The 14771-nt window shown below is 35.5% G+C and overlaps 1 protein-coding gene across 1 annotated transcript in view; it reads right to left on the bottom strand.

The window, feature by feature from the left end:
- Positions 1–14771, bottom strand: part of TOX (thymocyte selection associated high mobility group box) — a gene marked incomplete at both ends in the record, with an annotated part of 305768 nt that overhangs the window by 26405 nt on the left and 264592 nt on the right. Inside the window, one exon of the mRNA XM_084230243.1 lies at positions 5518–5748. Coding sequence (XP_084086369.1) covers positions 5518–5748 — 231 coding nt within the window. The remainder of the gene's footprint in view (positions 1–5517; positions 5749–14771) is intronic.

Genomic DNA, 14771 nt, shown 5'->3' with positions numbered 1-14771 from the left:
GATGCCTGCTCATTAAGCTGTGGATCTCGAGGTAAATCCACTCTCCTCTTCCCAGGCAGGACTACATTTATAAAAATACACTCATTGGGCACCGTGGACTGTGGTTTTTCCTGAATATACTAAGCTCTGACTCGGTCTTCCATTCCATTTTTAGCAATAACAGCATGTTTATTTAGCTCTTTGGCTGAAGCTTTAAAGCCACTTAATGTAAAGTAAACAAGAACATTTTGTTTGTAATTTGCTAAATGTATTACAGCCCGACTGTGTCTTCAATTAGGAACTTAAGGTTCATTTGGTAATTTACATCTGCTTCTGATTTAAGGTGACTTTCCTTTTCCACTTAAGAGCTGACTTTCCATGGCTAACCGGACCCAAGAACCCTTTATAGTTCTTTGGCCCAATCCCTTCTACTTCAAAACTGGACACACACTTTCATTTAGCAGGGTTTGATTTGTTCTTTATTGTCACGATGGGCCCAGATCTTACACTTCAGTGACCAGAGTCAGAGAATTCAGAAATAATGGGGATAGATAGGAAATTTAGCTGGAACCTCATAAAAACAGATGCTGAGGGTTGCTGAAAATCCATGGAGCCTAATATAAAGGTGTGATATTGTTAAGTTACATCTTTCTCTGTAGGTTCTAGCCAGAGAAAGGTATGTAGCAAAGAGTAGCATCACAGCAATACAAATGTTTTATTTCCCTTCCTCCATCTGGTGCCTTTTAAACAACTTGGGACATTTCTCAAATGGGCTCTCCATTGTCTTACGAGTCATGTGCGTTTAAAATCTCCAGTTGGGATCCCAAATACAATTCTGCTCCATTCCAGATTCAGCACCATCTTTCCAAAGTATTAAAACAAGGATCTTTAATAGGCGATGTTTGTTCAGTGGTTTTGATAGCAATGATTCATAAAGATTTTGTTCTGGAGGATTTTAATTGCTTCTTTCAGCTTCCTCTGACTTTTCTTCTTTGGGAGATTCTTAACAGAAACCAAAGTACGTCTAGTTTTACCTGACCATGAATTCTGAAAATAAAGATCTGCCCTTCTGCAGTGGCTACTTATTCCTGCCTGGGCTCCACAGTGAGGAAGAATGTGCTGTAACCATATAGCAGGTCCATTATTCATGTTCCCTCTGGCTGTCAGGAAAACATTCAGTTGTAATCTCACTAATAGCTGTTTTTCCTTAAATATTGTAATTTTCTGAGCCCCTAATAAGTCATCAATAATTTTGTCCATTTTTCCCAGTTTGTGTTTATATTTGTAGCTGTTCATAATTGAGGGCTATTATGACAACGGGATTTTTGAACAATTGTGGCGCATGAAATCCTAGCCTTCTACTCGAACCAGCTGCCAGCACAATGCCAGCAGCATCACGTGGGTGGGACTGTTCTGAAACATGCACAGTTGTCCTACATTTTGAAGTTTAATGGTCTGCCTCTAATCTGTTTCAGCAACATTCCTTTAAAAATACATAGCAGTATGTGTGCTCCCCAATTTGAATATTAAATGAGAGTAAATACAATTAATTTAAGTTTGAAACAGAGATATTATATGATGTTGGCACAATGAGTCAACATAAAGGGAAAGAACAGGTGGCAATATAGCATAATAACACTTTTGGATATTTTGCTGCAATTCTCTTGATGCCCAAATATGCATTCTAGGCAGGCATGTTCGCTTTACCGGCAATTCTTGCAAACTGTTAGAGAGGTGCTGCCGTGGAGCGGTGGAGCGCTGGCCCGTTGCACGCAATCTGCTCCCTTTTGTGAGCTCCTGGTGTGATTTCATTCATTTGACCCTCTCCTACTCGTCCCCGGGATAGCCTGAGCCCTGCGTCCCGTGTGTGTCATAAGCCACACTTTTTAGCATACTCCGCAGTCTCAACGTCTTGATTAATCAAAATCATCTTTCATGAAGAAAGGAAAAGCTATGTAGGATACCGCTGTTAAGTCAAATTGTGTAAGGGATAGGGTCAGATCATTCTAGAATCATGCAAGCCACTTCCAATACCCTTGGTTTGGTAATGGTGCTACCATTTGAAAATACTGACTTTTTCAACCAGAGAAAAAGACAATTGTTTCTATTAAGGTAGTTTCCTAAATAATCTTGGCATAGCTTTTTTTTTTAATGACTGGGTTTTGAGTATGAAATTGCTTTATAATATCCAATGAGTTACACTGGTCAACTACTACATAATTTATTACATAAATGATTTGATTATTTATAAAATGAATTCTCAAAAACCACAACTATTTCCATTAAGAGAGAACCCAAAAGTAGAAAAGTTACTTATTAAATTAGAGATAAAATGCAAAACAGAAAGAAATTTTATCATACACATACAATTAAAAATCCTTAAATAATGCATAATTATGATCATATCTACATGAGAAAGAATCAGTCCCCATTTTGAGTCAGAATAGGAGAATAGGAGTTATTTCCTTTTTGAACAAGACAGTTGAGAATAGCAAATCTCATTGTTTACATCTGTAAATACCATATGTGGTCAGTCAAAAACAATGCAGAATATTATCTTAGTGTTTCCCTCTTACTATAATAAAAATAAAGGTCATATTATAACAGAATTATTAAAACCTTCAGCTTTATAGCTTCTACCGAGGAACTACCTGGCTTTCATCATGAGAAAGTCGCTTTCTTCTATCAACATAGACACAGACACTTTTGAGTACTCCTACCTGGGAGGACTAATTCCAAAGGGCTTGGGAAGGCCTTTGCAGTCTTCTCTCTTTTAAAACCATCAGTCTTAAATTAGTGGTTACCAGAAAAAAGGAGGTAAAAGGGATCATATGGTGAAGGGATGGAATTTCAGTGCTAAACTTATTGCAGTATATAATGATATCAATTAATAACCATGTACATCTGAACCTTACATAATGTTATAATGCAATGAAATGCCAATAAAATATTAAAAAAAATTAAAGTGCTGGTCTTAAAACCACATGAGGTCCTCTAGTGAATGTGGGAAATAATTAAGAAAAGTTCTCGAAGATCAGAGAGATGGACAAGAGGAATCTGGTGAGTGGTGGCACAGGCAAATGATGCATCTTGAAATAAAATCTTTGAGAAAGTAGGACCTCCCTGGTGGTGCAAGGGGTTAAGACACAACCTATGAAGCTATTCACAGCCACTGCAGCATGAGTTGGATCCCCGGCCAGGGAGCTACCTACATGGCATAGCAGACCTCTCCTGTCTCTTCTGCTGCTCCCCTCAGCAGTGTGTTTCAGTCAGTCCTCCTGTTTTGTTCCCCATTCTGTGTCTGGTGAATCCTCTCAACCCCCACACCTCATGCCTGTACCCCAGTTCTTGTACACATAAATAAATAAAGAAGTGAAGAGAGCACATGTGAGCCTCAGAACATCAGTCCCAGCTTGGTTGTGAGTCTAGGGGAGGGGAGTGTCTTCAGTGTGGAATCCTGTGTCTTCTGACCAGCAAGTTACTGCACAGTCCCTGGGGAAGAGGAAAATGACTCTCTAGATGTCTTAGAAATTTTTATCTCAGAAAACAGAAGACTTTATACTATTGAAGCTTGGTGCCTGCTCAAGTATGCTCTTAGGGGTTCTCAGAGCAGAGAGAGAGGTTAGTCCTGCTGTGTGTGTCCTCAAGAATAGAGCAGAGAGGCAATATGGTCACATAATCCAGCACACAGGAATGGCATTGGGATTCTGGTCAGTGTGCACTTGACCATGCTCCACTGAGTGGAGGACTGATGTCACTGTCCAGTTCCACTGTGGCGAATGCCCAATGTCAACTGGAAGCACATCTCAGTTTGGGGAGTATGAGAGCAAATTGATCTGTGTTAGGATATAAGCCAGCTCTAAGATCCTGAAACAACTACATTCAGTTTTTATTGGAATCACATAATATAGTGTCAATTACCCTTTTAATAGTGAGGGGGTATTTTAATTGAGTGCCCAGAGAATATTTCAGTGGCATGTTTTCCATCCTTAAAGATGACTCTGTAACACAGTGTTCTACCTCACAGGTTTTGTTTTCCTATGCAGCCATTCCCTGGGGTTGGCGATCTTGAAATGGCATAAGAAAATGTGTAGAGATTTCAGATTATAAAAGAGAGTTTTGGCTTATAGAAGGGGGGCTTATGAGAATGAAAGGGTAGGGCTATGTTCTATTTCCTGAATAACTACTTTTACCAATGCAGCTATAAATGTTTTCACAGTTTGTTAGAAAAGAACTGTAAGTTGAGTGATTAGTTCTTGTCACTGTGATTCTATGTGTCAACCACGTAATTTTAGACAATTCATTCAATAGAATTGGTGACTCTGTCTTGCTCTCTCCCCAGTGTCTTGGAAACATGTTTGTAAATGTTTAAGAAATGTTTGTTGAATGAATAAATGAATGAATTTAACTATCTGCCCTATTTCATAATTCATAAAATCTGGATAAAAATATTTATGAATATTGAGCAAAACAAATGAGATAAATCATATGAAGCTGTTTTTAAAACTACAAAACGCTTTATATTACAAATGTTGTTATGGATTCATAATAATTATGAATATATAGGTACTTAAGCACATATTTAAGTTTGAGATTTTCTGTTCCTTATGTAAGTTTCTGGACTTAATGATGAGATAAAGTTCCCTACCAAGAATCAATTGTGAGAATAACACCTCATTAATGCAATTCATTTTTCTGTAACAATAAAACTACATGTATGTAATCATTTAAAACATTATACTTTAACGATAATGTTTGATACATTTTTCCTTTGTAACAATGGAATTCTCGATGGTGACAATGGCAACCTAGTCCCTGGTTTAGAAATATGGGAATAATATTGCTTCCTTGTTGAGATGAGTTACATTTATGTGTGAAATTCTTGCTCTTTCTCCATGATTCCCATCATCCTTAAGATCCTCTGGGCTACTTGTGCTATGGCTCAGATGCAGAGTCTCACATGGCCCTGGCTAAGCATGGTCCTCAGTCATACCACAGCAGTGCATGAGAGAAAGAAAGAATCAGGCATCTGGTCCCATTTACACAACCTAGAATAATATGGTATATGTGAAACTGAATAGCATGCCCTGGTGGTCTCTAGAGAATAGCTAAGGGTAGAAGCTCTTAAATTTGAGGTTTATTTAGCAAAGAGCAAAGAGAGTTTTGATGACAAAAGGGTAAATAGTAAGTGCTGAAGAGAAGCGTGGACAGTTTTCAAAATACCTTTAGTATTTTTTAGTCTTTATGATCACAATGGCAACATTTAGGAATGATGTCATCCTGGCTGGGATATGTAAAAGTCCTTCCAAAAGTGACTACAGTATATAAACTTTGAAACAAAGGAGCTAACATGCTATTTACAGAGGTATAATAACAAGTATGAAATTGTGTGAAAGTCTCCCATAGTCTGGTTCTGAGGGCCTCATTCTCTACCTTTGCCCTAATGTCTGAAGAATTCATCTTGAGGCCTCAGGAGCTTTTTTTTTTTTTTTTTTTTTTTTTTTTTTTTGCATGCAGACATTTTCCATCTCTTCTTACCTGTTTTTGCTCTTCTCCTAAACCATCCCACATGGAAGCCACAATTTTAGAGACTTCACCAAAGGTAGCATTTGGATTTTGGCCCTTGATGGCAGCCTGAGTATCGCGAAAGAACAATGCGTAGGCAGACACAGGCTTCTGGGGCTCATTGGGGTCCTTCTTCTTCTTCTTTTTAGGGGTTTTGGGTTTTTTCCCCATGTCAGAGGCAGGTCGCTTCTCTCCACCATTGATCTGAAATAAAAAACAAATTAGAGTTATAAGGAACCTAAGAACATTTCGGGACAAATCATATTGTTGTTCTCAGATACACCGATATGTCCACATGATGTAAACATAGACATTCTTCAGTGCCACTGGCTTCAGTTATTATTATTTTTCAGATAAAACCACTCATTTGAAGTAGCTTTATATTCATCCTCCGTCCAGCTTAATTTACATAGCCTTACAATAGCACTGTTGATTGCTTATATTATATTATTAGACTATTAAAGAACATATCTTAGCTCTCCTAACTTTTCCCTTTTGTCTTTCAGGGAAGCTGAGTGACAGCAGTATTATTCAACTGGGGCAGCAATGGCTACCTCTGTAGCAACCTGCTGTGGAACAATGTAAATTGTTTTCTTCTAGGTAGTTTATCGTTTTCTTCCTATTTATGATTTTAAAATCATAGCGGGCAACATGTCCATTAACTTAGCCGAATGATTTCTAATGTTGCAACAGATCTATGTAATGTTGCTAGGAAGACCTACCAATGCTCAGGGTTTAGAGAGAGGCACAGTCTAGACCCTAGATCAGTGCTGTCCAGTAGAACTTTCTGCAATGATGATACATTTCTACCCTCCACACTATTTTAGATAGCAGCCACTATGCACATGGAACCAATGGGACTTGAAATGCAGGTAGATGAATAAGGAATGAAATTTCAACTTTAATTTAATTTTCACTACTTTAAATTTAAATAACTACATGTAGCTAGAGGCTACCATGTTGGAGAGTACATTTCTTGAAACTTGATTCCATAATCCAGACTTTTCTAGAACAGTTTTACATTTGTTTTCACAATGAACCTTCCTTTCTTTCCATTATCCTCAAGTGTGAATATCTGGATAATTTAAATGATTATTTTGATGTAAGTTGGAAAAAATACACTGAATGTATTTAAGGCATCTGCATTTGAAGTACCTTTGATATAAATCAATTACATGTGATGTCACTTCATCTACCTCTATGAAATGATTTTGGTTAGGCCTTCTTTTTACCTCTAGAAATTATGTGAATCTATATGAATATCAAGAAGTTCTGTATATGAAGGAATATAGGATGCATCTGAGAGGTGGTCTTGTGAAATGGTTGGTTCTCACTGAAATTTGTCAGACATCTAGCACACTGGACTAAGTTGGTACTGCACAAACTGATCTAATAGTTATAAACTAAACATATAGACAAATATAACTTAGAACAGTTATTCTCCAATATGACTGCACATTTTATTCACCTGAAAAACTTTTGAATAATACCCCTGTGCCCAGGCCCGACTCTGTACGGATTAATTCATAATATTCAGGCGCGGGAAGTCTGGCTTGCCTCAGTCATACTCTGAACCCGACTCTTCCAGCTGGCATTTAAATTCTCAGAGATATTGTTGGTTCCACAAATATGAGCCACAACTCCACCAGCGCATTCACACTCCAGGCACCCCTTCTCCACCCCCGATTTATCAACTGCAAAAACAAAAACAAGTTGCAATACCTATGGAAGGCAGCAAAGATGAAAAAAATCAAATCAAAACAGCATTATCTGCAGGACAAATAAAACAAATTCAAGTCTCTTACTGCTACAGATCTATTTAAAAAAAAAAAATTCTCAAAGAGACAAAATTAACAAGCAAATTTTCTCTTTGCCCTGAGACTACACATGACCACATATTTCTTCTCTTCACAATCATCTCCTACAAGTGGTTGTCTGTGCTGGCACAGGCAGCCTTAGCAACTTCCTTCTGTGTACCTCCCCAGCACTTAGCTCTCAGTAAGCTCACCAGCACCACAGTGCTAGGTCCAATGGACTTTCGAGTCTTCCCTTTGCTTCTCATTATGAGCACTCTCTCTTCCACGGGCCTCAAGGCAGCACAATCTCTGGGCTTAATTTGTAACTTACTGTCGTCCCAATCTTTAAAATCATTTTTAGTCTTGTCCTACCCCATCTCGCCATTAAATGGTAGTATTTCTGGTTTTTTTTTTGAACCTATAAACCACCTTCTCTTGTAAATTTGTGCTTATGTCACCTCAAGGTTTCCATTACCATTTATGGGTGGATGATAATAAAATTCATGTTTCTGCTGAAGTTAACAACAGCTATTTGAGGTCACTATTTGCAAGTCTTCAAGATATCTCAAACTTGAGTCAAGGCCCTGCTATTCACTCTTGAACTCTTGAATATTTTCCTTCATAGCACATATCAAACTTGTGATTATGCCACAATGTATGTAGTTAGATCTTCTCCCATCCCAAAATGATGGGGTCTCACTATGACAGCAGGTCTATGGGGTTAGTTCACTGTCACTTATCAGGGCTCCTGACACACACTAAGTGCTCAGTATTTACTATAATAGTAATTAAAAATAAACAATGATGCAATTTGAAATAAGTAATCAAAACACAAAAGATTTACCATGGATACAGTTATATAAATTATTCATCATCTTAAGTGTAATCTCTCCATGATATAAGTTGAGTTTATGATTTTCTTGTTTATATCTTTATAATTTCCATATTTTACAGACAGTATCATTCCTATCGATCAATATTTATTAAAAAGAAGAACAAAAAGGGGTCAACAAAATACACAATGAAGAATATTCAAAAGGATTGATCATCATATGAGAAGTTATATTTCCTCAAAGAATTGGTATATTCAGAAATAGCAAACAAGGTGTTGGGAAATGAAAACTTATCCACATGGAATATTACATAGACTCACTTTAAATTTTAATTAAACCTTTAACATTTAATTAAAAATTAATTTAATTTAAAAATTCAAGTGACACTGAAATGGACATGATTGCATATTATATAATCCCTTGGGGAAATAATCAAGTATCAATCATAAAGAAAAATTTCCCATGAAGCACTGTAAATGATCTTATTAAAAGATTTCCCCAAATTGTTTAAATTAGTTTCTCTCTTCCATTGCTCAATGATGCAGGTTTTAGAACTGCATCATTTAGAACTGCTGCACAGAAAGGAGTTACCCTCTTTTGTTTGACAACAAGGTCCTACTTTTTTGAGAAGCTGTTAACTGTCAGTAAGATTCTAAGTAACAGGTAGATCAAAGTCACAAATTACCACTTTGACTGCAATGAATAACAATGCTATCGGAAAGTAAGCTTGTCTATGCACTAATCTATTTGACTTGTTATCTGGAGGCTTTTGCTATTTTCCTGGCTTGTTCTGTAGCTTGTCTTTAACCAGATGCAGTTTTGCTCAATCTCAGAGTTTTGTTTAGAAGAAACAAGCACATCAACATTTTCAAGACTCAGGAGATAGCACTTATGCAGTATGAAGCATCACTCTGGGATTTCACTGCACATCTGATTGCGATTCTGAGAGGTACTAAGCTGTGGTCTGGGAGAGTATCCTCTCCCACGCCAGACCAGTTAGTCTCATAACATTACCCCGGTTTTGGGTTCTCCATGCCTGAAAGTAACAGCATCTTGAAATGCTTTCCTTTTCACAATAACCTCAGTGTGAATGTTCTGTCATGCAAGAAAGCAGGCACCTCAGAAAACCAATCTAAAGGACACACAAAAAGTATTCATATATCTGAATGGGTGTGATCCTGTACCTTGGAATCAAATACAGTGTTGTAAGCCAACACTACCTCCATAAAAAAGTGAAATTAAAAAATACCCACTGAATTGTGTACTTTAAAATGGTAAAATTTGTTATGTGAATTCCCTCTCAATAAAGAAAAAAAAAAATCAGGGACTGTAGATAATAGTACCTACTTTTAAAATATAATTATCCAAATGTCTTTACATTTTATTTATTTATTCTTAAGATAAATTAAGGATGAGCTATTGCTTTTTCTTCAGTAATTAAACTAGGTCACTAAACTACATTTTTGGATCATAGCAATCTGAGCATAGATGTACCATCATTGAACTGAACTATGATTTAAGGTAACGCTGTGACTTTCACCAAAAACTGATATGAGAAAAGAACCCCCATTAGATTACTTTGAAGGAAACTGTTACTACTTCTGGTATAAATACTACTGGGTATGTACCATCTCCTTTGCCTTTAGGATGAAATATAATGGAATGAAAATGCCCTGCTGTGGTTGGAAGTCTAAAGTACCCAAGGGGCCAGGCGATGCAAGCAGTGTAAGGCTGTCTACCACACAGGCACTGGGCGCTCCTGATCCATGGAGCCTTGTTTATTTTTTCTTCTTCTTGTGTTTTGAAGCATACAAAAATACTGCTAATTTAGATTCTGTGTAGTGAGCTGGAAATTTGTAAGGCTTACTTTCTGGAAGTACTTTCATCACATATTTGAAAAACACATGGTCGTTGCTCATATGCAAAACCTTGAAGAAAAAAAAATGTTGCTGTAATTTGGACCCTCTTACATGCCAGTAAAGGATTACATTTTGAAAGATTCCTGGCTGTTTTGACCACGACCTATTTAGAATGAGCACACTGATGATGAATATGATTGTGGTAGAAATATTGGCTAAATGGATTTGTAATATGTTCCTGGATCGTAATTTTGAATATTGTCTGGTTCCTGAACTCTTACTTAGATGAAAGCTTATAACTTTATATCCTCATTTCCTAGAGGCCCTGATTTCTAAAGTGTAAAGCAGCAGTGTCTCATAGAACTTTCTGGAATGATGGAAACATTCTATGAGCTGTCAGAAAAGGTAGCCACTAGCCTCATGCGGCTATTGAGCACATTTTGCTAGCACAACTGAAAAACTGAATTTTTTGTTACATATTTTATTTTAATTAGTTAAATTTAAACATGAACCATCATTCATGAGCAGTGGCTACTGGATAGGACAGTACAGCATTGTGCACTGAGCATTTTTCCAGAGTGTAGTAATGCAAAAATACCTAGGATTGTGAGACTGAAGAAGTAAATTGAATTCCAACATCATAAAATGTAGACTAGAGAAGACATATAATGCAAAAATATAAACTCTCCATTAAAACAATTGCATTGAAAGTAAGGACCATCTTCATGACAAAAGTATGATCTTACATGCATTTATTTCCATTCCTGTTTCCAAAGGATTGCACAGAGGCTTAGGATTACCAGGCAAGGAAAATCTGAAATATGTTAAGTGTTCTGTGAAAATCGTAGAACTAAGATCTTGACCAATTTAAGTTCCCCACTGGTAACCACAGACTTATTTCACATTCAAAGTACCAATGAATAAATAAATAAATACAAATACCTAATTAAATATTATTCTCACCTAAGCTTTACACGGATTCATGGGCTTCATGTAACTTACTCATGGACATAGGTTTATTTCTAAAACCCCTAGAGGTGTCCTTAGACTGTTAATTCACTTCTTGTCATGTCTTATTGCTTAATTAGAATGATGTATTTAACTTATTTGTCACAAGAAAACAATAATCTTTTACTTTAGCGAAGCATATGTTAATGGTTGCTTAGATAATACTTCTTAAAGAATACAGAGTACAGGAGTTAAGACTATCAAAGAAAGAGAATCACTGATATTGAAATGTCCCTGGAGAAGTTAGAAACGTCTATAAGCATATTTAAAATAAACTGCCGCGGTCCCAAAGCCTTTAATGGAGCTGGGAGAGCTGTTTAATGCACACTATCTTGCAGTAATCGCTGTAGTTTAAAATAGATTTTAATCAAGCACCATCTGCATAATAGGCTGAACAAACAACACAGACCTCCACTTATAACTCTTATCATATAAAGTAAATATTATAAAATCTTCACTATAGAAACAGGGTATATTACAGCACTTTTTGTGATGATACTGTTTCTGTAAGTGAAAATTTTGCTACTTAAATTCATTGTCTCTTTTCTTTCTGAACTATACTATCTAAAATCCCCTTATGAGAACAAATTCAAATAAGTATGGAAAGTAAGTCATCCAGTCTCTGTGAAGTCAGCAAGGCTGTAATGCTTCTTGCATTTTACAATATGATTTGTTATTACCACTAATAAAACAGTACATTCAATGGCTCAAAACATCACTTACAGAAAAATGCATATGGAATGCTATACTTTTGAAATGATTCACGAATGTTGGACATTGTCTCTATATCATAGTTTGTAAAACAAACAGGGTCCATGATTCTACCAAAAATAGCTGAATATTGTTTTAGGATGAGTTTACAAAAGTGCTCAAAGACCTTATACAAATAAGAAATTTGAGCTTTTGTCCAGAAAAATCACTTGAAAGTGAGGGAAAGAGTAAATTGAAATTATATACATCTGTTATATTTACCAATATTGTTGGATTCATTTAGTCTTTTCTAAATGTTGCCTGACCAAAGCAATATATTTACTTCTCACTCATTTGGATTGAAGGTTTTCTTGCCTTAAAAGAATATACAAACTGTTGAAATTAATGATGTATGTTTAATCATCTAGGATATGAATCGTCCGAGAAAATATGCACCTTGAAAATACTATATCCTAGTATAATTTAATTACCTGAATGAATTTTAGGAACACATATTTAGAGTCAGGTAATAACTGGTTGCTTGAATGAATTTTATTATTGTCTTCAGAACTAGTTAGGCTTTACCTTTACCAAAGGAATTCTCTTTTCTTGATATATTTGGAGTATGTGTGTATCTGTGTGTGTGTGTGTGTGTGTGTGTGTGTGTGTGTATATATATATATATACTTTCCATTGTTAGGGCCCAAGAAATTCTTTTGAAGTCACCCACATTATATCATGTAATACATTGAACAAAATACAGTTCAATGTGAAAAATACGTGACTTCCAAGATCCAATTTTAAATGTTTTGTCCAATTGCTAGATAAAGTGACTTGAGATTTGGTTCTAACACTGCTTGATTTCACTTAATGTTTATGAAACTTGTCTGCTTATCAGTTTTACTTCTTGCTTCCACAGGAGTGGTAAATACAAATTACTTTTCTAAAGACATATTTAATTGCTGCTATAGTGACATCCTTTCTGCTTTGAGAAAAGAAAACATACTTTTCTATTTCTGCTTATTATGACAAAGCACATGCATTGATAGAATAGCAAAGCAGAAAAAAAAAAAAGCCTCTGAAAGTGAGTAAGTGAAAGTAAGTGAAGGCCAGAACCCAAAGAAGTAAGCAAAGTACTGAAACAAGTTTTCATCTTGAAGATAGTTTTTGAATCTGCTCAACTTGAGTGAAAGGCACAGTAGACAAAGGCAAACTCCATGATGGACCAGAAGTGGGATGTTTAATAGGAGGTTTCCTATTAAAGTCAGGATGGAAAAGGATTAGATTCTTAGCAAAATCGTGGAATAAAATGATCTTTCTTTCATATGCTCTCCTGACTTGCAGGATGATACTGAAGGGAGAGGAGAAAGTATTACTTGTGGTAATCACCCCTAAAAGCCAGTATGTGTAAGAATTTATACCCTGAAAGCATGCTACTTGGTTGATCTGAAAAACTTCACGTCAAGAGAGGTTCTAGGTTTTATGTTCTAAGAGGTCTGCCAGAATCAAATATAAATCATCTACAGAGGAATCTAACTTCAAAACATATCTTATAGAATTCTGATGACGTTCTAATAAATATCAGTTCTTATCCCAAAATCAAGAAAGCAAGATTCCACGAGGTATTAAAGCCAAGAACCAGCAGCAACTATAGACAATAGAATCAGAACCCCCAAAGACTTCATGTAAGGGAATAAGAAACACTTAAGGGATAAATGGGTTAAATATATGTATAAACAAGAAGCAACTAAAAATAAGTCCAAAAAACGATTTGAGGGGGAAAAAACAAATAATACTAGAAATACGAATTATCTGAAAATTAAAACCTTTATAAACTAGCTTCAATTTCAGGTTAGATATAGCCAAAAATTATAAACTGAGAAATTGATATTAGTAAATTAAACAGAATGTAATATAGAGGAAAAGGAAATGGAATGTGTGGAGAAGTGTTCTGGAATATAAGATGAAAAAGTCTAGCATGCATTTGATCAGAATTACAGAATGAGAAGGGAGCAGGGATGTGGTAGAAGATATATCTAAAAATCTGTAGTGACTGAACATTTCTCCATGGACATAGGTTTATTTCTAAAACATAGAAATAGGTTTATAGTTATGAGTTATTTCTCATAACTCATAACTGCTAAAAGAAATATTTAAATTCAGGAAGAAAAAATACCTCTCTATATATTGAGGTAACATTGATTTATTACAGTGTGTATGATTCAGAGAAGTAAGATCACATCTCCTCAGATGTATGTTACCACATCACAGTCACCTCCAAGGCACGACCTCTTTAAAGAAATCCGCATACATAAAAATGAAGCTGCCTTACCCCAAAGGCAAGAGAACATCTCAATTAACCTGAGAATAAAGGCAGATCACTTTCAAAGGCAGAGTGAGGTGGCAGAACTCTTAAAATCAATAATGAAAGTCAAGATTCAGTGGAATTATATAATATCTAGAAAATGATAAAAGACTAATTACTAATCTAAAGATTCACACCTACTGAAAGTACTTTTAAAGGTAAACTTTTTCCCATGAAAATTCTCATGAAAGAAAAGATTCTCATGAAAGAAAAGATTCTCACGAAAGAAAAATATAATGGTAGAGGGGAAATGATGTCAGAAAAAAGAAATATTATATATGTACATAAATATAAAAAGAAAAATGACTGTAGGAATAGTAAAAATACTGTTTCATGGAGTTTATTAAATTACAGAATTTAATTAGTTTATAATTAAAATGAGTAACAGTAATTACTGTTCAAGTATAAGTTGGAAGGAGAATATTTGGAATCTAAGATGGGTAGTGACACTTTTATGCATTTGTGTGTCAAAGGTAGTTTCTAATAGAGGAGAAAGTATAAAATTTCTAGTCTAAAAGTGGAAAATTAGGAAATGACAAAAAATAATATTAAAGAAGGTATGAAAGAGAAAAAGAAATATAAAACAAGTGAAATGGGCACAGAAAGCAACATACTTTAATGGAGAAATAAAACCCAAATATTTTAGTACCTCTGTTAAAGTAAATGACGTTAATGT

This window comes from Talpa europaea (assembly GCF_964194135.1).
Source record: "Talpa europaea genome assembly, chromosome: 3".
NCBI lineage: Eukaryota > Metazoa > Chordata > Mammalia > Eulipotyphla > Talpidae > Talpa > Talpa europaea.
The sequence above is the reverse complement of the archived record's forward strand: the minus strand, read 5'-3'. Positions and strand labels throughout refer to the sequence as shown.